Source organism: Phascolarctos cinereus, unplaced genomic scaffold (genome assembly GCF_003287225.1).
Source record: "Phascolarctos cinereus isolate Bilbo 61053 unplaced genomic scaffold, phaCin_HiC Scaffold_2;HRSCAF=192, whole genome shotgun sequence".
Taxonomy (NCBI): domain Eukaryota; kingdom Metazoa; phylum Chordata; class Mammalia; order Diprotodontia; family Phascolarctidae; genus Phascolarctos; species Phascolarctos cinereus.
Window position 1 is genome coordinate 334,099,141 of NW_027555625.1, and position 26,298 is coordinate 334,125,438.

At 39.2% G+C, this 26,298-nt stretch overlaps 1 protein-coding gene across 1 annotated transcript in view; it reads left to right on the forward strand.

Moving 5' to 3' along the window:
* The first annotated feature begins 3,853 nt into the window (after window positions 1–3,853).
* Window positions 3,854–26,298, forward strand: part of SPINK5 (serine peptidase inhibitor Kazal type 5) — a 73,676-nt gene continuing 51,231 nt past the window's right edge. Inside the window, exons 1-4 of the mRNA XM_020998872.2 lie at window positions 3,854–3,971; window positions 8,603–8,628; window positions 22,993–23,123; window positions 24,065–24,128. Coding sequence (XP_020854531.2) covers window positions 3,863–3,971; window positions 8,603–8,628; window positions 22,993–23,123; window positions 24,065–24,128 — 330 coding nt within the window. The 5' untranslated portion in view covers window positions 3,854–3,862. The remainder of the gene's footprint in view (window positions 3,972–8,602; window positions 8,629–22,992; window positions 23,124–24,064; window positions 24,129–26,298) is intronic.

Here is a 26,298-nt window from a genome sequence, read left to right on the forward strand (position 1 = left end):
CAAACCCTGATGGAGACAGTTCAGTACCCTGAACCCAAGTGCCTTGGAAAAAGCAATGCTTTTGGCCCAGTACATATAGCCATCATCCTGGGAAACAACTCCTCTGGATATGCAACAAGCCACACATATTTAAGATCCAGAAAATAAAGTTCTTGCATGCAAAATCCTTAGCACTGCCAAATGGTTCATCAGAAGCTGACATGATTTTATCAGTAGAAATGATATTAAAGGAGAGACATTGCCATCTGCTTTGTTGCTGCATTATAAGGACCATAGTTCTTTTCCAAATGATTTGCAACTGAAACCTTCTATATATGTTTTCTGCTCTATCAGAATATGAGTGACATTAGAGCAGGGTATGTCATACTTTTCTATTTATATCCCTAGCATTTAGTACAGTGCTTTGTATATAGTTATCATTTAATAAATGTTTCATTCATTCATTCATTCATTCATTCATTCATGTCTATGTGTATGTATCCATGGTCCCCATGACTTTGTGCAAATGGTAAGTCATGTCTGGAATATACTACCTCTTAACTCTCAACTAACAGAATCCCTAGTTTTCCAAAATGCGTATGTATATACATAGATATACATTTATACATGCATGAATGTACATCTGTGTGTGTATATATGTGCTCATATATATTATGTATGATGGAGAAACAAGACATATACAGAAAGATAGTCATGATGCATACTACACACACATAGATACACATGCATTTATGTAGATAGAAAGATAGATTGATAGATAGATGAAGGCTGTGATTTAGTTGAATTAGGAACTTCTGAATAAGGAAACCCCTCTCTACTAATGCTGATGGGCATCTTTTCTGAAACTTGTATCTTAGAGAGTTACTAAGAGCATGGGAAGGTTATGTGATTGGCCCAGTGTCTCACAGCTAATATGTGTTAGAAATAGGATTTAAACTCAGATCTTCCTGGCTCCAAGGCTAGCTCGATCCATTATGCCATGCCTTCTCTGGAAATAGAATGCAAGATCATCTACTGAAAGATAAGGAGTGGGGATAAAGTTGGAAGCTTATGGCTTAGAATAGTAATTATGGAGAACCTGATAGAGCCACTCAGAGATAAACAGGATTCTTATGCAGCAATGAAGGTTCAGTTGAGTTTGCACAATAAAGATTTGTAGTAGACCCAGTCAGCAATTTCATGTCTTACAGCAGTAATGCCATTGATTTAGCAGTAAGGACAGGAGTAGTTGCAGTTGATCCAGGAGTAAGGAATAGTAAAGAGTGAACAGTGGGAAGGACAAAGGAGCAAGGGATTCAGGGGTGGAGGACAATTCTTTGTTGAACTACTTAACTATAAGGTCAAGATTATGGCATGGTTCAGCATAAAGATAACTGGACCTATAGTTAAAGGAAGGACCTAGACTGAAATTCTGTCTCTTCTACTTTCCACCCATAGAGCTTTGGGTAACTTATCTATCATCTCTGGGCCTCAGATTACAAGATGAAGATCTTGTAAAGGGAAGGGGTTGGATTAGATAACTTTTTAGGTTCCCTTTAGCTATGATCCTTTGACTATGACCTTGAAGGAAGAAAGGCAAGATCAGAATAGGGGTGAAGGGATTAGGAAACACAGAGAAATTGTGGGACCAGCAGACCATGATGAGATATCAGGGATTTTGTAGAGAAGATTGTGTTGGCTACCCTTGGCTCTGAGACACCACATTTCTATAATTTACCTTTCAGTAATCCCCCTCTTTGGTGAGACAAAGAGAGTCTTGTTTAGTATTCCAGCATTTAGCAACTGCCATGGCTGCTCCCTAAACCTGACCCTGATTTTGACCCCAACCTCCTCCCCAATCCTCCAAAGCCTCCATTCCATCCCTGGGATTTTCAGGCTCACAAAAAGATTAGCAGAGTGCTAAGTGATTCACCTCCAGATCCACAGCATTCCTGAGCTAAAATGGAAACAACCTCAGAAGTATGGCTCATCTGGAACATTGTTCTAATAGTCAGATTCCGTAAGCATTCTCCCACTGATTCTCTTCTCTGAGAAGAATGTCTTAGTTTGGTCCATCTTAAAAGGAAAAAAAAATTTTTGCTCAATTTTGGAAGTTTAAAAGGCCATTACATCCTCTATTCTAGTCAGAAGAAAAGTGACTCCCACAATCTTTCCTCATAACTTAGATTCTTCAGCCAGTCAATCATCTTACAGCCATCAGCTCTGCCCTCCTCTTAGGCATGGCTTCCCTCATTGGAAGTGGATTGTTGTGTGCCACATCTTGCTGGTAGCGAGGAGGTTCTAAATAATAGATTCAACCAGTCCCAACATGAAAGTTTGGTTTCACAAGCATTCAACAGTTACCATTCTGCCAAGGGTCATAAACATCTGTCCAGGACTGAAAGTAGGAGCTTTAGGATAAAGATATGGTATTTAAGGTTTAGAAAAAGTAGATACAGGGAGACATAGAAGGGAAAATCTTGCTGCTTCTTACCTATCCATATCCAGAGTTGACTTTACCAGTGACTGAAAACTGGAAATGATTTCAGAGGTTATAAAATACAATTATAGAATGTAGACTGTCAGAGCTAGGAAAGATATTGGAACATCACATGGAAAGCTGGAAGGGACAGGGAAAGATAGAATATCAGAGATTGAAAGAGACTATTCAGCTGAAGTCCTTTATTTTACAGTGGAAGAGAAAGGAGAAAACAGAAATCCAGGGAATAGAGTTTGCTCTAGAATATATAACTAAGTTAATGGCAGATATAGGGCTCCAGCCTCAGTCTCCTGACTCCCAGACTAGGAATCTTTCCATTGTACCAACCTGAGCTTCAACAGTAATTCCACTGGTGTTCCTCAGCCACTGGTTAAGTGGAACCATAGGCTGGCAACATTTGAGCAACATCCTATTTAAAGAGGGCAGATGTTTCAAGCTCATGAGAATACTTTTAAATGAAATAAAGCCATGCATTTTAAAAAATAGAAAAACATTATGGTGTAGTGGGAAGAGAACTAGCCTTTGAATCTGGAGATTTGTGTTCTAGTGCCACACCTGCTGTGGTATTAATCTGGACAAGTTTTTCCTTCTTGCTGCCAATTATTTAATCACTAGGGCCATTTCCAACTCTGACATCCTATATTCTCATTTCTCTTCCAGAACTGACATCCTATATTCTGAGGCTCCTTTTAAACATAACTTTCTATGTTCTTATCTAGCTCTGACATTTTATATTCTAAGGCCCCTTCTATCTGTGACATTCTATGTTCTCAGGGCCCTTCCAGGTCTTACATTCTGTGCTCAACAGCCCCTTCCAGCTCTCACATTCTTTGACTCTCACAATGAATGGTAGGTAGAATCAATGGCATACATTGACCAACAGTATTCTTTCTCTTGAATTCTGTGATTTTTCTCTTGCCCAAAGTCAGGGCCCAAAAGACTTTTACACATGTGAAATTCAAGCCATAGAGCCTTCCTTCCTTTTAGATATGAGGAAATTGGATCTCAAAGAGGGACAATGGTTTGCTCTAACACTTGTCCAGCTGGTGAGAATTGTGGGATTAGAACCCAGGTCTCCTGACTCCCAGTTCAGGTCTCTTTCCTACTATATTTATATTGTTGTCCAACAGCACTAAACCCCTCCAGTATAGGAAAGTAGCCACTATCTGTTTGGGATCTGCTACTTAGGCATGATCTCAAATATGCCCTATGCCATGAAACTGCTGTGCACATTCATCAGCACTGCTCTCAACAAACTGGTTTATATTGTTAATGATGGCTTTCAGAAAAAAGATGGTGCAACCCTAGGGGGGTGGAGCTCCTCTTGTATAAAATAATTGACTCCCCATCGGCCTTGTTCCCTATCAGAGCATCTGGTTAGCAATGCAATGTGCCGAGTCGACTCATAGACGCTGCCTTGTGAGACCTGTCTTGACAATGAAGAGTTCAGCTGTATTTGTTCTACTCATACTGGCCTTGGGCTCCATCCCAGGTAAGTGCCTTGTTGCCTGCCACCTGCAGCTCTGTCTACCTGGGATAGGGTTTCCATCCATAGTGCCACCCAAAGAAGGGACTTTATAGGATCATAGGATAAAGAGCTGGAAAATGTTAAGGCTTGTTGTGAAGATCCAATGAGCTCATTCATCTAAAAGGTTTTGCAAACTTTAAGGTGCTATACTAATGCCAGCAGTTGCTATTATTTGAGACATATCTAGTCAAGCCCCTTCATTTGACAGAGGAGCAGGCAGAGACCCAGGGAGAAGAAATTGTTGGTTAAATTGAGCTACCTAAGCTCAATCAGTTAGCCAGCAGCAAAGTCAGTCCTAGAATCTGGACTTTCAGAGCTTTGATTCAGTATGTTTTATCCTGTCCAACAGGGTCATTCATTCTTCTGAGGTCATTCACTGGTACTCCAGAGCTCTTGAGTTCTTTTTTCAAACTTCCCTACATCTTAAGTGAATATTGAATTTAATTCAGTCAAAAAATTAGGGATCAAAAAATACTAGAGTTTTTTTTTAATTTTTGTTTGTTTGCTTTTTTGTTTTGGCAAAGAAGGAGAAAGGGGAGATGTGGCATGTAAAATGCTTTTTTCTTTTCTTTCCCTTTCTTTTCCCTTCCCTCCCCTCCCCTCCTCTCCCCTCCCATCCCCCTCCCTTCCCCTTCCCTTCCCTCCTCTCCCCTCACCTCCCATTCCCTTCCCTTCCCTTCCTTTCCCTCCTCTCCCCTCACCTCCCATTCCCTTCCCTTCCCTTCCCTTCCCTCCTCTCCCCTCACCTCCCATTCCCTTCCCTTCCCTTCCCTTCGCTTCCCTTCCCTTCCCTTCCCTTCCCTTCCCTTCCCTTCCCTTCCCTTCCCTTCCCTTCCCTTCCCTTCCCTTCCCTTCCCTTCCCTTCCCTTCCCTTCCCTTCCCTTCCCTTCCCTTTCTTTTGTTTTTCCTTCCATTTCCATGATTTTTCTTTAGACTTTGTACAGCACATTCTGCTTACTCTCAAATACCTTTTCAATTTTTTTTTTATGCTGCTGCCTCTCTCCTTGGCTATCTTTGCCACCATTGGGAAAATAAAAGATCATCAAGTGATTCTAAGATTAGAACTGGCTCAGAGATTATTGGTGGTCAGGGAGAGAGGGTCATTGAGTTGCCCATACCTTGAAGCAGATGCTGAATTATACCCACTAATTTTACAGAAGGTGGGGGGTGGAGTGGTGTGGTGGATATCCTTGTGAAAGATCATCTTGAGGGTAGAGAACATTGGTTTAGAGAAAAGGGGCAGGATAAAGTAGGAGGAGCCAGAACTTTCAGCACTGGGAATGTGAAGCATTGTGCTGAAATGTAGTGAGCCATATGTAAAAATGATGCCTCTTCTAGGGCAACATTGCATTCTCTGACTCTGGAAAGAATGAAAGCCCAAAAGAAAGTATTGAATCCCTGCCCATCTTTTAAAACAACTCAAATGCCATTAACTATCTTCAGGAACCATTTGCTGATCCCTAGAGTTAGTAATAATAGTAACTCACATTGCTATAACACTTTAGAGTTCACAAAGTGCTTTGTTTATCACAGTCCTGAGAAATGACTAGTGCAAATATTCCTATGAAATGGAGATCAGGGTAATGGATTAAGGGACTAGAGCTGATGTCAGTCCAATATATTAATGCAGAAATATAAAAATCATCATAACAGCTTGTAGAATTCTCATAACAAAGCGGGATAAGACCTATGAAAGAAGTCAGTACTTTAGCTCCTATTAAGGGGCTAAATCAGGGATGGGGAACCTGTGGCCTTAAGGCCACATGTAGCCTTGAGGCCACAGATTCCTCACCCCTGGGCTAGAGTATTCTGGGAACACCTCTGCCTCCCCCATTTTGTATACCTTTTTTTCTTTGACCTTTTGCCCTCCTTGGATTTTCAAACCTTCTTGCCAATGGGAGCCCTAGGAGAGTGAGTAAGCATGGAGCCAGGGGCTCATCTGGAGGGCCCTCCTCCAAGCTCAATTCTTATGTTGAGATGTAAGACCACAGGCAGCTGTTCTGAAAAATCTGTTTCCCCTAAGGAAAGCCAAATTTCACTAGCCTGGCTGAAAGAGAATTGGACTGGGAGTTAAGACACCAGAGTTCTAGGCCCTGCTCCAACACCAATTCTGGAACTCAGTTTCCTCTATGATAATGGTGATGATGACGATGACAATAATAGTAAGCACTTATATAGTGCTTTAATCTTTACAAAGTATATTACAGATACTATCTTATGTAATCCTCACAACAACTCTAAAAGGTAGATGCTATTATTATCTCCATTTTACATTTGGGGAAACTGAGGTGCACAGCAATGAAGTGAGAGACATGTTCCCTGGGATATAGCTCTGATAATTCTACTCCTTACTAGCTTTGTAGCTGTAGGGAAAGCCTCTTAGTAAAGAGGGGGCAAGAATACTTATAGGGAGTTATGAAAAAAGTATTCTGTGAACCCTAAATCAAAGCACTAAAGAAAGGGGAGCTATTATTATTATTCCAATTTTATACAGGAGTGAGCAGGAGCAAGGTATAATGTCCTTAAGGGAGAAACTGAGGCCCACAATGGGGGGGGTAGTACTTACTTGCCCAAGGTCACTTAGCCAGTCCATGGTAAACTCAGAAACAGAATTCAAGTTTTCAGACTCCTAGTGTGATAGGCTTTACTCAAATAAAGGACAAACAGACCCAGTGCTTTGTAGTGACCTTAAGTACCCTCTTTATTTAGTATTTTAAGCTTTACAAGGCTTAATAAGTATATAGTACAAGTATCATTATTTCCTTTTTACAGATGAGGTAATTAAATGACTTGTCCAAGTTTATTGGACTAGGAAATTCTGAAATAGGACTTGGACCCAGGACTGTCAACTTTTAGTCTCCCCAACTTTTCTCTATACCACACTACTTTATTTAACTGTGGATGGGTCTGGAGTTGATGAATCTGCTGTTAGGTCACAGGCCTGGATGAAGTTTAGAATACATATTCTAATTGAAACAGAAGCTATCTTATGCCTAGGTTTGTTTGTTGTTTAGTCGTTTTCAGTCATGTCCAACTTCTTGACCCCATTTGGGGTTTTCTTGGCAAAGACACTGGAGTGGTTTGCCATTTCCTTCTCCAGCTCATTTTATAGATAAGGAAACTGAGGTAATTGGGGTTAAGTGACCCACCCAGGGTCACACAGCTAGTAAGTCTCTGAGGCTGGATTTGAACTCGGGAAGATGAGTCTTTCTGACTCCATGTCTGGCACTCTGTACACTCTGCTATGTAGCTGCCCCTTATAAATAAGTGGAAAGCAGATATTTTGAGTGACCTGTGAGCTTGAAGCTTGGAGCTTATGAGCCAGTCATGAGCTTTGAAAAACAAAGAATGGCATAGTGGAAAGAGTGCCATATTAGAATGAAAGAGAGCTGGGTTTGTGTCCCAACTACCTGTGTGACCTTAGTCAAGTCTTAGGATCATATATCTAGAGCTGGAAGAGACTTTAGGAGTCTCTTTTATTTATAGATGAGGAAAGTGAGGCTAAAAAGTTATGTGACTTCCTCAAGGTCACAAAGCTAATAAATGACAGTAGGTGAGTTTCAAAGTTGGTTACTCAACTTTGGTTACTCACAGTCCAAATCCAAAGCTCTTTCCATTGTACCATCATAGGCCATGATTTTCTTCCTTGTAAAAGTAGCGGCTTGAACTCATTGATGTACGAAGTCCCTTCCAAACCTAGAAATCCATAAGTTGTTAAACTGTCTTAGAAGACTAATGAGACTAATCTCTTGAAACATTGCTTACATTTTGAAATTCCATGGAAAGAGGGTTTTGTATGCTCAAAAATATTTCTGGGCCATACATTCATTCTTTTAGTACCTACTAGTTACAAGAAACCAAGAGAATATATAGGTATACAGTATATACATATACATATACTTGTACATATGCATACACACACATATATGTATATACATATATGTATGAGACTCCTCTTTGACTTCAGGAGATAGCTTTGGTTTTATTAAGGTTTATAGAGCATTATCTTCACAATAACTTTTGAGGAAAGTGGTATAAATATCATGTCTATTTTACTGATGAGAAAACTGAGACTTAGAGGAGAGTACTGATTTGTCCAAGGTTACACAGTTGGGAAGTATCGGAGCTAAGACTCAAACTCTGGTCTTTTGATCTCAGGTCTAGGGCTCTTTGTACTATGTCACACTGTCTCTTAAGAGGATAGAAAATTTAAAGTGTGGATACAGATTATTGTAATACAGATTTGACCATAAGAAATGCTTAAGAAGAATATTAAGTGCTCTGAAATCAGATGAGGGAAAGATAACTTTAGACAGGTGGGAGAGTTGGAAGGAGTTAGGAGAAGCAGAATGGAATTGGGCCTTGAAGGTCTGCTAGGTATAGTTTCAACATGCAGAGGAAAGGGAGGGGCAGAGAATAGGAGGAAATGCTAAGGGATTATCTGAGAGTACATGCTATAAAGTTCTAGTGGGTCCCACTGGCAACAGTCACTTTGGGGGAGTGGTTGGCTGTGTTCAGAAGCTATAACTGTCTGTGAATTATGTGCTTTGATGATTTAATTACTTTATCTTCTGCATCTCTGCTTTTTTTCCCAGATGTTGCCAGTGAAGATGAAATTCAGGTTAGTCCAGCTTTCCCTCCATTCATTGATTCTATTCCCAGCTCCCTGAAGACAAATGATTGGTGATGGACACCTGGGTGTTAACACTATTCATCCTACTGAGAGGTGCTAATGGCCTGCAGCAGAAACATAAACACAGCTCCTTCTTGAATGATTCATGAACAGACCTACGTAGGGCATGACGGGTGTCTGCAAGGGTTAGGTCATAGATCTGAAAACATAGAGTTTTAAAACTAGAAGGAAACCTGGAAAATAGAACCTAGAATATTAGAACTTGATTGTAACTTACAATGCAGACAAGAGACGTTAAAGCAGGGAAGATACAGCCTTAGGACACACAGTACAGAGTAGCAAAGAAGGATGTAGTCTTAGAGCATAGAACATAAATATAAAACTTCAGAGATGATAACGTCTTCAGAACATAGAATGTCACAGTTGAGAGGGATCTTAGAACATAGAATATCAGAGTTGGGAGGGACCTTACAATATAAAATGTCAAAGCTGGAAGGGATTTTAGGAAATTAAATGTGAGAGGTGGAAGGGACCTTAGAATATAGAACATAGAATGTTAGAACTGGGAGGGACCTTAGAACACAACCACTCAGATCTAGCAGGCATTTCAAAACACAATTCCCATTTCTGTAGTGATTTCAGGTTGTCAAAATGGTTTCTTCACAATGACCCTTTTCAGGTAAATATTAACATCTTCATTTTACACATAAGGAAAGGAAAAGCTTCAGTTACTTTCTTGGGATTATACAGTTTGTAAACTTCAGAACTAGGATTTGAAACAACTTCTCTATCCTGAGTCCACACTCTTCTCCCTGGATCACAAGCCCTCTTAGAACATACAATATTTTATCATACAACCCTGAATGTTAGAATGGGAAGGAACCTTAAAAAGAAGATGCTAGAGATGATAAAGACCTTAGAATATTAGTGTTAATAAATGTCTATTGGTGAACTGAGTTATAATCCCTTGACTGATCATCTGCATTCATCCCTTCATTATACAAATGAGGAAAATGAAGATCATAGAGCTGGAATGGTTTGCTCAAGGTTACATAGTAAGTGACAAGGATGAAACTGAGGTTTAGCTCTCCAGATTCGCAGCTGAGGTCTATTCCCACCATAGAAGGTGAAACTGTTAGAGGAAGGATCAAAGTTCTATTTATAGATTTCTAAAATTGGCTTTACTAGTTTATTTCATTGAAGTTCTCATTTTGAGTTAGAGTTTTTTAATTTAGTTAATTTTGATTTTTTAATATAAACACTTTTTTCATGATACTGTTAATAAACAGAGAAAATTCATGTATTAAGTTTAACAAATGCAAAAAAAATTAAGAAGTAGAATATTATGTTGGAAAGAGGACTAATTTAGAATTAGGGGTTCTGGGTTCAAACACTGCCTCAATCATATATTACTTCTGTGACCCTGGACAAATAACTTAACATGATGTGTTAACCTGGGCAATATTACTTTTCCTATTCCACATGCGCAAAATCAGGGGATTGGGCTAGATAGTCTTAAAGACTCTTTCTAGTTCTAAATCGATAATTGTATGGTCTTTTAGAAATGTTTTCTTCCTTTAAGATACAAGGATATGATCTGTAGATTATTCTTTTCCCTAGAAGATGATGATGGTAATGATCACAGTACTACTAGTAATAATGATAATAATACTAGCACTTTGAAGTTTGCAAAACACTCTCTTCACAATCACCCTGTCAGATTTCTAGTTAGTATTATTCACTCTGTTTTCTAAATAAGAGAATTGACACTCAGAGAGGTTAACTGACTTGCCCATTGTCATACAGCTAGTGTCTAAGGCAAGATTCAAATCCAGATCTTTGCTTAAATTTTAAAGACAAACTTTGTGTATGTAGACCTTGGCCATCTTGGGAAAGCTCCCCATCTGGAGGTTTTCAGAATAGGCCTATTGACAACTTGTTAGGAAAACCCAGGTCTACATACACAAAGTTTGTCTTTGATTTGCTGAGCCTATCTTGGTGAGGAAAGTTCCATCACCTGAAGGCTGGCTTCCAGAGGATTATTATTATCATTATTATTTTGGTTGCAACAAAAGACTATTTTTTTAAAATTTTCTTTTAATATAAATTTATTTTTAGTTTTCAACATTCACTTCCACAAGTCTTTGAGTTCCAAATTTTCACCTCATCTCACCACTTCCCCCACCCCAAGATGGCACACATTCTGAATATCCCTTCCCCTAGTCTGTCCTCTCTTCTATCTCTCCCCCCTTCTCTTATCCCCTTCCCCTTGTATTTTCCTGTAGGACAGGATAGACTTCTGTACCCCATTTCCTGTATTTCTTACTTCCCAGTAACACGTGAAAACATGTTTTTAAACATATGTTTTTAAAACTTTAGGTTTCAAATTTTCTCTCTTCTTCCCTCCCCACCCACCCTCATTGAAAAGGCAAGCAACTTAATATAGGTTGTACATGTGCAGTTATGCAAAACACTTCCATAGTAGACATGTTGTGAAAAACTAACTCTATTTCCCTTAATCCTATCCTGCCCTCCCATTTATTCTATTCTTTCTTTTGACCCTGTCCCTCCTCAGAAGTATTTACTTCTGATTACCCCCTTTCCCAATCTGCTCTCTTGTCCCCTTCTCCCCCTATTTTCCTGTAGGGTAAGACAGATTTCCATACCCAATTGAATGTGTATGCTATTCCCTCCTTAAGCCAAATCCTATGAGAATAACATTCACTCATTCCCTCTCATCTTCCCCCATTTCCCCTCCATTGCAAGAACTTTTCTTTTCTGTTTTTTTTGTGAGATAATTTACCCCATTCTACCTCTCTCTTTCTTCTTATCTGAGTATAATCCTCTCTCATCCCTTAATTTTATTCTCCAGATATAACCCCTTAATCTTCAACTCACCCTGTGCCCTCTATCTATCTATCTACATATACATACATACATATAATTTTTTTCCTCCAACTACCCTAATACTGACAAAGGTCTCATGAGTTATAAATATCATCTTTCCATGCAGGAATGTAAGCACTTCAATCTTAATAAATCTCTTCTGACTTCTCTTTCCTGTTTACCTCTTCATGTTCCACTTGAGTCCTGTATTTGAAAGTCAAATTTTCTATTCAGCTCTGGTCTTTTCATCAAGAATGCTTGAAAGTCCTCTATTTCACTGAATGACCATTTTTTCCCCTGAAGGATTATACTCAGTTTTGCTGGGTAGGTGATTCTTGGTTGTAATCCTATATCCTTTGCCCTCTGGAACATTATATTCTATGCCCTGTGGTCCTTTAATGTAGAAGCTGCTAAATCTTGTGTTATCCTGATTGTGTTTCCACAGTACTTGAATTGTTTCTTCTTGCATCTTGTAAGATTTTCTCCTTGACCTGGGAACTCTGGAATTTGGCTATAATATTCCTAGGAGTTTTCCTTTGGGGATCTCTTTCAGGAGGAGATCTGTGGATTCTTTCAATTTCTATTTTGCCCTCTGGTTCTAATATATCAGGGCAGTTTTCCTTGATAATTTCTTGAAAGATGATGTCTAGGCTCTTTTTTTGATCATGGCTTTCAGATAGTCCAATAATTTTTAAATTCTCTCTCCTGGATCTATTTTCCAGGTCAGTTGTTTTTCCAATGAGATATTTCACATTGTTTTCTAATTTTTCATTCTTTTGGATTTGTTTTACAGTGTCTTGATTTCTCATAAAGTCACTATCTTCCAATTGCTCTATTCTAATTTTTAAGGAAGTATTTTCTTCAGTAATCTTTTGGACTTCCTTTTCCATTTGGCCAATTTTTCTTTTTAGGGCATTCTTCTCCTCATTGGCTTTTTGGACCTCTTTTGCCATTTGGGTTAGGCTATTTTTTAAGGTGTTATTTTCTTCAGTATTTTTTTGGGTCTCCTTTAGCAAGCTGTTGACTTGTTTTTCATGATTTTCTTGCATCACCTCTCATTTCTCTTCCCAGTTTTTCCTCTACTTCCCTTACTTGCTTCTCAAAATCCCTTTTGAGCTCTTCCAAGGCCTGGGACTGATTCATATTTTTCTTGAAGGCTTTGGATGTAGGAGCTTTGACTTTGTTGTCTTTTTCTGGTTGTATATTTTGATCTTTTTAACCAAAGTAAGACAGTATACTCGGACCCTTTTTGCACTGCTTGCTCATGATCCCACCCAATTACTTGAGTTTTAAGCTCTTTGTTAAGGTACAAATCTGCTTCCAATGTGAAGAATGTAGTGTCCCAAGCTTCAGAGGTTTGTACAGCTGTTTTCAGAGATACTTATAGGGACCTGTAAATTTTCAGTTCTTCAAAGGTGGTATGATAAGGGGCAAGGTGTTTACTCCTTTCCTGGCCTGTGACCACAAGTACTCCTTTCTGTCCTGTAACTGTGAGGAGGGGTTCCTTTACACAGCCACTACAAGCTCCACCACACCAGCTGTCCTTCTCACCCCAGCACCACCACTCAGAACTGTGACCCAGATCCAAACAGTGCCTCAGCACTGGCAAAGAGATCCCTGCAATCCCTCTCTGATCAGCCACTGGATTCCCCCTCAGTCTACGGGCTGCAAGCTCAGGAAGCAGTTGTCCCACCCAGTGCCACACTCTTGGGGAATGGAGCTGAGACCCTGCCTTCCTGTCTCAGCACCACAGAAACAGACCTTTCTCACTGACCTTCTAAGTTGTCTTTGGCATTTGTGGATTGAGGAATATGAAAACCTCCATAGCTGCCCTAGATTCAGTCCTCTGAGACCTGCTCCAGGTTCACTGCACTCCCAGTGCAGTGTGATATACCTTTCTGTTCAACCATCCAGGTTGTCTCGGACTGGAAATTTGTTTCACTCTGTCTTTTTTGGGTTCTGCTGCTTCAGAATTTGTTTAGAGCCAATTTTTATGAGTATTTGGAGGGGTTTGGGGGAGAGCTCAAGCAAGTCACTGCTTTCACTCCACCATCTTGGCTCCGACCCCCAAAAGACCATCTATTAAGATACAGAGGCATCCATCTATGACTATAAATTAGAGAAGATGTATTTCCTTTAAGACTGGAGGAGTACTCCACTTTAGCAGGGCACGTGGCATCAACTTCCCTGTCAAGCTCCTTTATGTAGCTAGTCCGGATGAAACTTTCCCTCTCTTCCTCAATGTCTTTTGTCAACTGACAATCTGAGCTTCAGGGGAGGAAATATATCTGTGAAGTTAACTGACCTCAAAGGAATGAACCTTTAAATCCTAGTATAGCAAAGTTGGAAGAGGACTTAAATAGTTATCTAGTTTAATATTGGCTTGAAATAAAGATTTCTCAGCAATATCCTGACCAAGTGGGTCATCTAGCCTCTATTAGAATACTTCTGGTAATGGGAACTCATTTCCTTTCAAAGTAGTTTTTTTTCTTTTATCAGGTAGCCTTTTTTGTTAGGAAGTCTTTTGTTACAATGAACATAAATCTGCCTCCTTGTAATTTCCTCTTTTCTACTAGTTCTGCCCACTGAGACTAGGAAGAATACATTGAATTTCCTTTCCCCTTGACAGTCCTTCAGAAGCATTCATTTGAACTTACCTTGAACACATCTTATGGAAATGAACTTATTATCTTATGAGTGAACTTGTTCTACTCTTGGACAGCTCCAATTGTTAGAATTCTCTTCCTTATTACCCAATCCAAATCTGCTTCCCTGCAAAACTTCCCTAAATTAGTCTCAGCTCTGCCCTCTGGAACCAAGTAGAATAAATCTAATTCTTCTTAATCAAGATAACCTTTCAGATACTTGAAGACATTAGTTAGGTCTGCTCTTCGTCCTTTTCCAAACTTCATCTTCTTTTCCCCATAGGTCAATTCTTAGAGGAGATAGCAAATAGGATCATTTACATTGAAGATAAAAAACAGAAGCAAATTGCCTGTGACTCACTGAGCTAACTGGACATGGACAATCCATCCCTCTCAGTGATCTATTAGGCAAACACACTTAGAAGACCACAATTCCTTTGCTTTTTTTTTTCCAGAGAGGGAAAAGCCAAAGGCTAGAAATGGGCCAGTCAAATACTAACTCTCCTGCTCCATCCACAGTGACACCATCTGCCACACACTCAGGAGGATTCTCCATTCTTTGGAGAGACTAAAATTGGTTTATTTTGTGTTCTTTTTCATAATACTCATTTCTATTATGTTTTAAGGTTTGCAAAATGCTTTCCTTAGCACAGAACTGTCAGGTAGATAACATAAATGTTATATATCCTCATTTCATAGTGAAGAAAAAGTGATGCTAGGGAGTCCTACTTATTTCTAGAGTTATAGAACTTATAATTGATAGGGAGGATCTAGTGAAACCCCTTGATGTTAAAAAGGAGGAAATGGAGTACCCAGAGAAGGGACTGACTTGTTCAAGATCACATGGGTAATTAGTAGCAGAGTTGGGTCCCAAAGCCTGATTTTATGACTCCAGATCTAGTGTGGTTTCAGTGATGCTGTGCTTCTTTCTGGCCTGCAAGAAGTAAAGGACTTTTCCTCCTCCAAAGTCCAGGAATTCTGCCCTGATTGATAGGTAGACTGAGATAAGGACAAAGGAAAGGTCAGAGAGAGCTGAGATATTGGGTAGGAAAGGTTACTCAGTCAGTAAATAAGTATTTATTAAACACTTATTAAGTATCTAGCACTATGTTAATCCCAGGGCATATGAAGAAAGGCTCAAACTCAGGCCCTGTACTCAGTTGCTCTCATTTAAATGAGGTGGGGAGGGGCATGAAGTACAAGTAACTATAGGGATACAAAAAGAGGTGGACTGTCCTGTGTTAGGTCATTCCACTTGAAGAAGATCAAGGAAGCCATTGAAGAGGAAGTCCCTCACAAGCTAGACACTGAAAGTAAGAAAGGATTTCAGCATGTGGAAGTTGAGAGTTAGGGAGAGTAACATGGAAGATTTTGTGAATAGATGCATAGAGGTGATGGACAAGGGTGGGTGTAATATGAAAGGGATGTTGACTGAAGGAAGGGAAGAAATGTGAGATCAGGCTAAAGAGGGAGATGTAGAACCACATGTAGAACCTCGGAATGCAAGGATTCGTAGGTGTATACTTGATTTGCTAGGTGTGTGCTAGATTCAGTGGAATTTGCTGAATTGGGAGGCAAATGCCCTGGATCTAAATCTTGGTTCTGCCACTTATTAGATTAGTGACCTACGATAAATCCCCTTCCCTGTTTATGCTTCATCTATAAAATGAACAGGTGAGGCCAGATGATTCTTAGGCTTCCTGAGCAGTAAGGGGCGGTGACACATCTCTGACCTATGCACTATTAAGGTGACAGAATATTTAGGATATATTGAACAGTGTGTGTGTGTGTGTGTGTGTGTGTGTGTGTGTGTGTATAAAGGGAATGGGGAATAAAGTCAGAGAAGTATATTCAGAGCCTATCAAAACAAGAGGTAATGGAGACCTGAAGCAGGATAATGATTATGGCAGTGGAAAGAAAGAGAATGAAATGGGAGACCATCTCACCTAGCCAAAGGTTCAAGCTTGTATTATCTTTAGTCATTTCTCATCTCTTTTTTGTAATGAAGAAAAAAGAGTCCAAGTCTGCTTTTACTAATCAGGTGAACTAGGAGGGGTCCCCACAAGTGAACATCCCTCTACCTTCAACCCATGAGATATAAACCCTACCCATTTGAGGGCCTTCATATCTTGAGCCCTCTCTGGCACCTTCCTTAGTTCCTAGAAATGCCTGTCCCTCCTCTTTCTGTTAGAACCCTAGATGCAGCCCTAACAATGCAGCCTGGGTGCAATGAATACATATACATACATATACACACCCGTACACACACACAAACATACACACAGATACACAAACCCATACACACACACACACACACATATACACACACCCCTGCTCCAGCATTCTTCTCATTTCTTTCTGGCTCCCATTTGTGCAGTGCCTTATAGTTTACAAATAACTTCCTGTGAGGGAGGTTACCCAAATGTATCATAGAATATTAGCAGTGCCACGGACCTTAGAGATCACTGAGTCTGTCTTCCTAATTCTGAACCTTAGAGAAGTAAGAGGACTTGCTGAAAAGCAGCTGGTAAGTGGAAGAGGTGGGGTTCAAATCACATTTCCCACTGAACCATGCTACATTTCTCTTTCTCTTTCCCACCCAGTTCCTACTATTCTTCTTCTCCCTTTCCTTAGTCATTCTTCATCTTTTGGACCTTCCTGGTTGTCTCTCTTGAATTCCTATTTAACAGATGAAAAAATTGAGCATCAGAGAGGTTCAGAGCTTTACCCAAAGTCATGAAGGTAGTAAAGGTCAAAGTTGAGATTTGGACTCAAGCTTTCTGGCCTAAGAGATATAAAATGAGTAGTTAGAGCTGGGCATCCTCAAACTATTACATTGAAACAATCATATTCCATTGCAATGTTTCTCAGTTGCGCCTCATGAATCTCTGTTTCCATGAGATACTCAACTAAGACTGTGAACCCCTGAAGGTTAGAGACTCTATAATATCAACATTTGCCTCCTCCTCAGCCCACGGCTCTGTCTGCACAGACAGAGCAGGTGTTCAGTAAATATTTGTTGAATTGGACTCATTGCACGGAATTGTCTTGTGTCTTAGCCAGGTTTATCAAGTTTGTCTTTTGAAACAATAAGTCTTTGATCTACATTCTCTACTATGCAATTCTGGTCCTAGAATCATGAGAAGCATGCTAAGTGGTCTGAAAGGACAATGTTATAAGGTTTAGTGCTAGATGGGACTTTATCTAGCCCTATATCACCATTTTACAGAAAAGTAAACTGAGCCCCAGAGAGGAGGATGAATGTACCTAAGGTCACACAGGCTTGAAGTGGTAGAGCTCAGGTACAAATTCAGGTTTAGTTTCTATGGAGCGTTCCTTCCCTTCTTGGTGTCATTTAGACATCCTTAGAGAATCAAACTCTGTAGATCTCTTTTAAAAGGATGAAAATGATTTGGCCTCAGAGCAAACACTTGACACTTACTGCCTGTGTGACCCTGGGCAAGTCACTTAACCCCAATTGCCTAAAAAAAAAGGATGAAAATGATGTCTTCGACAATGACATCTTCTAAGGGGCCAGTTTCAAGGGATAGATTATAGAATCTGCTTAAGAAATCAAAAAAGAAAGGATCCATATGTACAAAATATATTTCTTATTGGGATTGCTTTTGGCAAAAGACTGGAGACTAAGGGAGTGCTAATCAGTTGGTGAATACCTGAATAAAATAATCAGTAAACATTTATTAAGTACCTACTTTGTGCCAGGTATTGTGCTAAGTGCTCAAAATACAAAAGGAGTAAAATACAGTCCCTGTCCTCGAGGAACTACAATCTAATGGAGAAGACAACATGAAAGCAAGTGAAAACAAAGCAAGCTATTAACAGGATAGTAGGAAATAATTACCAGAGCAAAGACATTGGAATTAAGAGGGTTTGGGAAAGGCTTCCTGTAGAAGGTAAGATTATAGTTGGGACTCAAAGGAAACAGGGGAGGTCAACAGTGGGAGCAGAGCAGAAAGAGCATTCCAGGCATGGAGGATAGCCAAAGAGAATACCCAGAGCACAGAAATGGGGTGTCTTGTTCATGAAATAGTCAGGAAGTCAGTGTCACTGGATCAAAGAGTGTGTTTGGGAGTAAGAAGGCTGGAAAGCTAAAAAGGGGGCTAGGTAATAAAGGGCTAGGTAATAAAGGACTGTATTTGATCCTGAAGACAATAAGATGCCACTGCAGTTTATTGAGTAGATAGTCTTACATGCTCAGATCTATGCTTTAGGAAAGTTATGGAATATGATTGTGATGTAAGAAAAGATGAATGGGATGGCTTCAGAAAATCTTGTGAAAACTTGTAAGAATTGATGCAGAGAGAAGTGAGCAGGGCCAGGAGAACAATTTATACAATAACAACACTTTAAAGACAGGTCTCTTGCTGGAGAAAATAAAAGTACATTTTCAACTAGATGAATTAACATGAGAGGAAGAGGCCAGAGGAGACTATGTTTTAAATAATTGAATGGAATCACCTATAAGTTAGTATATTTCCCCAGTGTGTCAAAATGTGGAGGCAACCAGACCTCTCTAAGATTATATTCATGGAGCACAAGTTCTTCCTCAAAACAAACAAGTAACAACAAGAAAAAAAAAAACACAACAAACCTGTGAGAACAGAGTTGCCAAAACTTCTTTGGTCATCTAAACACATTCTTAGCTTAGGGTAGAAAGGATCTTACAGAGGATACTAGTCACCAGTTTATTAATTTTTTGGCCATATAAATCAATCAAACCATCTACAGTAGATAGAGTGCCTGGCCTGGATTCAGGAAAATCCTTGATTTAAATCCAGCCTCAGATACTTATGACCTTAAGCGTATTACTTGACCTTAGTTTTCCTCCTTTTCATTATACACAAAATAGGAATAATAATAACCCTTATATTTCAGTGTTGTTGGGAGGATGAAATGAGATAATATTTATATAGTACTTTGAAATATCTTAATGTGCTACTTAATGCTAGCTACTGCTGCTGCTGATATAATAACAACAATTACTACTACTACTACTACTTTTACTTCTACTTCTACTTCTACTACTACTACTAACAACAACAATTAGAGAAATGATGATCTGTATGAGTTAAGAGAGTACCTTAACTCTTTTAAGTTACACAATTAAATCATAGGTACTGCAAGGAATGCAATTACAGTACAGAATAGGACCTTCAAACATATCCTGGAGGGACTTTAGAACCTATAATGTTAGAACAACAAAATACATTAAGACAAAGAATATTGGAGGCTGGTGTGATCAAAATGAACAGGCAAGTCCAACATGAACTCTATGTACATCCATGTTCTGAGAACAGAAGAAGAAGGTATTTCCTTCATCTCTTATCAAAGCCAGAACTTGCTTAGTGACCTCTGAGACAGTAGAAAAGACATTGGCCATGTAGTTAGGCAAACTGGATTGTAGTCCAGGTGCTGCCACTGACATGGGAATGTATGTTGTCACAATAACTTCTACCCATTCTCCACCCTAAACATCCCAAAGTCAATGGCTCCAGGGAGCAGTGCATGGGTGTGTCAGTGTGTGGGCCTGGATCAACCTTTGTGATAGGTGGGCAATATTCATGTGAACTTGCAACAATGGCCCACATAGGGCTCTATGGGCAGAGGTGGACTGGTGGGAAGGGTGACTTAGTGAGTGGTCCTGACTGATTTTACTGGGTGCTCCTTCAACAAGACTGGCTCAGTGCCAGGTCAATATCCACATCAGGGAAAACTGACAGACAGAAAATTAATTGGAAGGAATAGGGAATTCTAGCTTCTTGTAATTGAAAGCTTCTATTTTCAACAGTTTACTTTGTACTGGGAGAGCCAACAGGCTTTGCAATGTGGTTTCTTAGGTCAGAAAAGCAACTGCTCAGCATTTGGATATTTTTAAGTTTACTCACCAGATATTTCCACAGAAGCAAAGTTCTCTACATATCTTGCTGTGCTTGTCTACAGTGGGAAAGTGGCTTGGTTGACTTTATCTCATTAACCCTAAAATTGTTTTAATGAAGTGAGTCACCTATGACCATTGCCTTATATGATGAGACTGAAAAGCAGCAAGTTCAAGTGACTTCTTCAGGCTATATCAAAGTGAAGAGCAGAATCAATTGGTAAATGCTTATTAAGTACCTACTATGTGCCAAGCACTGTGTCAGGCATGGGGGGTATAAAGACAAAAACAAAATAGTCCCTGACTTTAAAGAGCTTATGTTCTATTGGAATAGAAACTGGACTTAAGGAGCCTCTGGCTACCTCTCTAACTGGCAAATCACTATTCCTCTGTGTCTCAGTTTTTTTCCCCCCAAAATGAAGGAGTTGAACAAGATGGCTTCTAAGGTCCCTTCCATCTCTGATATTCAGTGTTCAATAGCCTAAGACTCCTCCTTGCTTTGACATTCTATGTTCTACATTCTAATGCCCATTCCAACTCTGACATTCTGCATTGGAATGTGGCCTCCAGGTATAATATTCTTTGATTCCTATAACTTGATCTTTGAAAACAAGAAAGGACCTTAAATGACAAGGACTCTGCCTTTTTGTTATTGTTTTTTAAATTTTTATGCCTGTGTAGTTATGCAAAACATATTTCTTATATTAGCAGTGTTACAACAGAAAACAGAAGAAAAACCCAAGAAAAAGAAAATTAAAAAAATATGCTTTGATCTCCATTCAGATTCCAGCAGTTCTTTCTCTGAAGGTAGATAGCATTTTCCATCATAAGTCCTTCAGAATTGTCTTGGATCATTGTAGTGCCCAGAATAGCTAAGTCATTCACAGTTGATCATTATACAATATTGCTGTTATTGTGTACAATGTTCTCCTGGTTCTGCCCCATTTAACTTTTGCATTAATTCACATAAGTCTTCCCAGGTGTTTCTGAAAGCATTCTTCTCCTCATTTCTTGTAGCACAATAGTATTCCATCACAATCACGTAAAACAACTTGTTCAGCCATTCCCCAATTGATGGCATCCCCTCAGTTTCTAAGTCTTTGCCACCACAAAAAGAACTGCTATAAATATTTTTGTGTGTATAGATCCTTTTCTTTTTCCTTTGCTCTCTTTGTGATGCAGACCTAGTTATGGTACTGCTGGGTCAAAGGGTATGCATAATTTTATTGTCCTTTGGGCATAATTCCAGATTGCTCTCCAGAATGGTTGGATCAGTTCACAATTCTACCAACAGTGCTGTGCCTCATCTTTAAGTAAGTAAGATACCTAGGATTTTCTTAGGTTGAGGGTATATGCTTAATAAGGCTTTTATAGGAATGGGCCACAAAAAGTAGAGGGAAGTTTTACATGTGAAGGACTATATTTGAGTTGGATTGCCTGCAGTGAAAGGATTCCTGAACTGGGAGTCAAATAACCTGGATGCTGGTCCCAGTTTTGTCACTAAGCAGCTATGTGACTTTGGACATGCCACTCTGCCCCCACTAAGCCCCATTGTCCTCATCTCTAAAATAAATAGAATTGTGCTAGATGATCTCTTAAGATTCCTTCTGGCCCTTAAAAACAAAACAAAACAAAACAAGACAAAACAAAGCAAAACAAGACAAGATAGCAACAACAACCTTGTAACTATAAGGCATCGTCTGATTGCTCTGCAAGTCAGAAAATCTGGGTTCGGGTCTCAGCTCCTTTACTTTATGACTGTATGTATCACCTTGGAAAAAGTTCCCTCTCTCCTTGGATATCATTTTCCTCATCTACAAAATGAAGACAATCGTTTCTGAACTGCCTGTTTCAAGGGGTTGCTGTGAGGAAAGTCCTGAATAAACTGCCCAGCACTCTAGGAGGCGAGTCTATTATTATGTGATTCAGCCTTGCTAGGGCTGGCTGACCTTCTCAAAGATTAACAAGCAGGTTTTTTTTCTTTTATTTTACTCCTCAGATGGGCATTGTAGAGGAAATAATTTAGAATTTGAATGTGGTTTTTCTTAAATAAAAAGACAACTGATGCCAGCTACCTCTGGACTGGGGCAATGGCTATTTGGCTCACCTAGGATTTCCATTAACAGCAGGAAAGACTAACTCATGCTATATGCAGCCAGACCTCCTCCTAGATGAGAAGTCTAGGGCTCATCTATTGTACTAGATGCTGTTCTGGCATTTGAGTTTGTTCTTAGCCTTGACTTTGTTTTATCTCTTGCATTTATTTAACTCTTAGGTTTGTTTCATTTCTTGGATTAGTTGTTTGTTCTAACTCTTAAATTTGGTCTAATTTTTGAGTGTATTGTCTCTCTTTTTTCTTCTCCTAAATCAGCAGTTTTAGTCCACATCTTGTATTTAGGTCTGAACTTGACTTTCTTCTAGCTCATAAGTTTATTCTATATTTTGATTTATTTTAATTTCTGGTTTTATTCTAGATCTTGGGCTAATTTCTGAGCTTTACTTTGCTCTAGTCCCTTAATTTATTATGGCTCTTGACTTTATTCTAAATCTTAGTTTTAGTCCACACTTTGCACTTAGATCTGAACTTGACTTTGTTCTGGCTTGTAGGTTTATTCTAGTTTTTTGCTTTAAGTCTTGGTTTTGTTCTAGATCTTAGACTAATTTTTCAGCTTGACTTTGTTTCATCTCTTGCATTTATTTTAGTTCTTGTATTTACTCTAGATTTTGGTTTTATTCCAGATCTTGGTTTTTGTTTTTGACCTTGACTTTTTTTCTAGCTCACTCCACCCCTTGGAGTTTGAAGAATTTGGTGATTGAGGGGTTAGACATCTCATGCATGAAGATACTAAGATATTAAGCTATCATGAAGGTGGAAAAGTAAAAGTAAGATTGTTGATGTCAAATCTCCTTTCTTCTGCTTTTCAGGACCCCTGTAGTGATTTCCGGCAATTTGCAAATAAAGAAGGGAGGCTTGCCTGCACAAGAGAAAATGACCCAGTCCGTGGCCCTGATGGCAAAACCTATGGCAATAAGTGTACCATGTGTGCAGAAATCTTGTGAGTATGGAAGCAATTATTTATAGTGATGCAAATAGGAGATGAGGTCCATAAAGGGGGAAATATCTTTTCCCAAAAGATAGTGAGTTTCATGTGGTCCGTCCTACAATTAAGATGAGAAAATCTAGAAGGAGGAAGATGATTACTGACTTGGTGCGTCTGAGGGGCTGTCACAGAAAAAAGGAATTAGATTTGTTCTATGTGACTCCCAAACAAGAACCAAGAGCAGTGAAGGAGATAGAATTTGACTCGATGGAGTCTAACATCTGGGACCTGCCCCCTAGGGGAATAAGTATTCTTCTTGAGCTCCTAAGCAATAAAGCATTTATTCAGAAGATGGATGATCACTTGCTGGACATGTTGTGGAGAGTATAGGATTCGCTGATGTCCAAGGTCTTCCTTTAAGATTTTATTAGTCTGCTTGACAAGAGACTCCTAAGTGACCATCATGTAGGTGGGTTCACACAATGACTTAGTTTGGGGCCAACAAAATTCAGAAGGGGAAATAAATGAAAACGGACTGAAATTAGGTAGTTTCTCCAACTCATTGAAGCCACTAAAACCTATGACTTTACCCATATTGTGTACAGTGGTGTTTGCTAGTTTCAATCAAGTATGGCCTAGGATTCGGGTTCTTAACCTAGGGTACACAGACTCCCAGATCCACAGATAGTTTTTTTTTCAATTTCCATGAACTTCCCATGGATGTGAAAAAATAAATTTTTTTCACTAACTTGTAACTACAATTTATAATTTCTTTCAATTATAAATGTAAACAACAAAAAATTGTTTGAAGAAGGGATCCACTGAGGATCGAATTTCCAAAAAACCAAACCAAAACAAAACAAAACAAGAATCCCTAGTCTGTCATCAGCATTTTCTTTTCTTTGCTGAAGGGGTTTGATTGTCTTTCTACATAGACCACTCATTTCTCCACACAGCCTGAAAGAAGCTAAAGACAAAGCAAAGGAAGATGACAACAGATCCCGCAGAGATGCTGAAAAGGTGAGTGGTGCCATTTGTGGCATTTTACAGTTTCTTTGCTCATAACCCTAGTAAGGGAGGGAAGTAGAGGGGATACTGTTAGCTCTCCCTTAAAATGAGGAACATTCAGAGAACAGAACTGACCTATATAATCACATAGCTATCAGATATCAGAGCCTGGATTCACCTCAGGTTGACTTCACATCCAATGCTCCTTCTGCTGTGGTTGGCCACTTCTCTCGGCTTATTTTGGAATTAGCAACAAATGAAGAATGCTTCCTATGACTGCTTTATGAACTAGGCAATTGCCTTCCCGTGTTTGTTTATCAAATGTAACATCTTTTCCTTCATAGGTGAAATCACCCCAAAACCATTTCCAGAGTATTACTAACTAAATTTTGAGTTCTAAATATGTTTCCCTTTCCAGGCTCCACATTTTGCCTTATTATCTTGCCATTTTTATTCAGGAAGAGTATATTTGAGACTATGTGTTTATAGCAACCAACTCATCCTTGTCACTCTGTTTGTAAGAAGCCTCACTTACAAAGTACATAACATAGATTCTTAGATTCTCAAAGCCTGAAAGGAACCTTAGGGATCATTTAATTAAACCCCCTTGTTGTACTGAAGAGGAAACTGAAGCCCAGAGGTGTTGTGGGAATTTATGTTCTTCTAACATTCTGTATTCAAAAGCCTCTTTCAGTTTTGATATTTTATGTTCTGTGTTCTAAGGACTGGCATTCTATAATCTTTGTTCTATATCCTAAGGATCCCCCAGCTTTGACATGCAGTGTGCTAAGGTTTAATAGTCCATGTTTTATATTCTAAGGGATGACAGTCTGTATTCTGTGTTCTAAAGACTGACATTCTGTATTCTAAGAATCCTCTAGATCTGAAATTCTATATTCTAAAGTCTAAAGATAGTTTAGGTTCTATGTTCTAAGTACCCTTTTTCTCTGACATTCTACATTTTGTGTTTTAAGCACTGGCATTCTATGTTCTATGTTCTCATGCCTGGCATCTGTGTTTTGTATTCTAACATTCTAACAACCTTCCAGTTCTGACAGTCCATATTCTGTGTTTTAAGATCTATGTTCTAAGGGATCCTCTTGCTCTAAAAGACATTGAATCTATGATGTTTTCTCTGCTTCCTTTTCTTTTTTTTGACTTCTTGGTTATTACCACACTGATGAGGCATCCACACCTGATTATAACAAGTGGACTGTCTTGCTGACAGCTTAATATCTGTCACAAAATTAGCTTGTCAGTAGGTTGGCCACGAAATGTTTTAGAATGACTCATGCCTTGTAAACAAGATTATCATTTTTTCTCTGATGGGAAGTGATGATCATGAATGTTATGGCTATGTTTGAATACTCAGGTGATTGCCTTCTGCACAGGAACCTTCAATGAAGGAAGCACAGCCATCACTCTCTAGCAGATAAATGGCTCGTTCTTTTTTTCCTTGCTTTTTGCTAGGCAATTGGGGTTAAGTGGCTTGCCCAGGGCCACACAGCTATTAAGAATTGTGTGTTATGTGTCTGAGATCAGATCTGAACTCAGGTCCTCCTGACTCCAAGGCCAGAGCTCTATTCACTGCGCCACCTAGTTGTCCCCTAAATGGCTCATTCTTAAGTCAGTTCAAGCCAGGTTTACACTTGTCCCCACTCAGATTTTAAGGTGTAGTACAGATGGTGCAGCTCTATTAGAGAGTTAGATATTGTTGTAGGCATAACTCACCCTAAAGTTAAGAGCTATGAAATGGAGAAGCAGAAAGAGCCTTAGACTTCTAAGATGGAAGGGACCTGGCCTCTCTGAGATTAGCTTTCTTCCTCTGCAGCAGGTTCAAATAAAGGTTCTCTAAAATTTCTTTTAGCTTTTACATTCTATGATCCTACAGTACTATTGAAATCGAAAGGATTACTGACTGCACAGTACTTTCAATTTAGATTCAAATCTCAAGATATGATGACATGTACTCAGTATAAACTTAACAAATTATCGCATCTATTTTACAATGATTAATAATGATTAAGACAAAACACACACATAAAGATGAGAATACCACTCAATACAATAAGTAACAATCAAAATAAAGAAAAGGGGGAATAAGAAAAGAAAGGATACACACTCACTAACCAGGTGAGCTCAACCTACTGGACCAGGGAGACTGAAGAATGGTCAGAGGTCT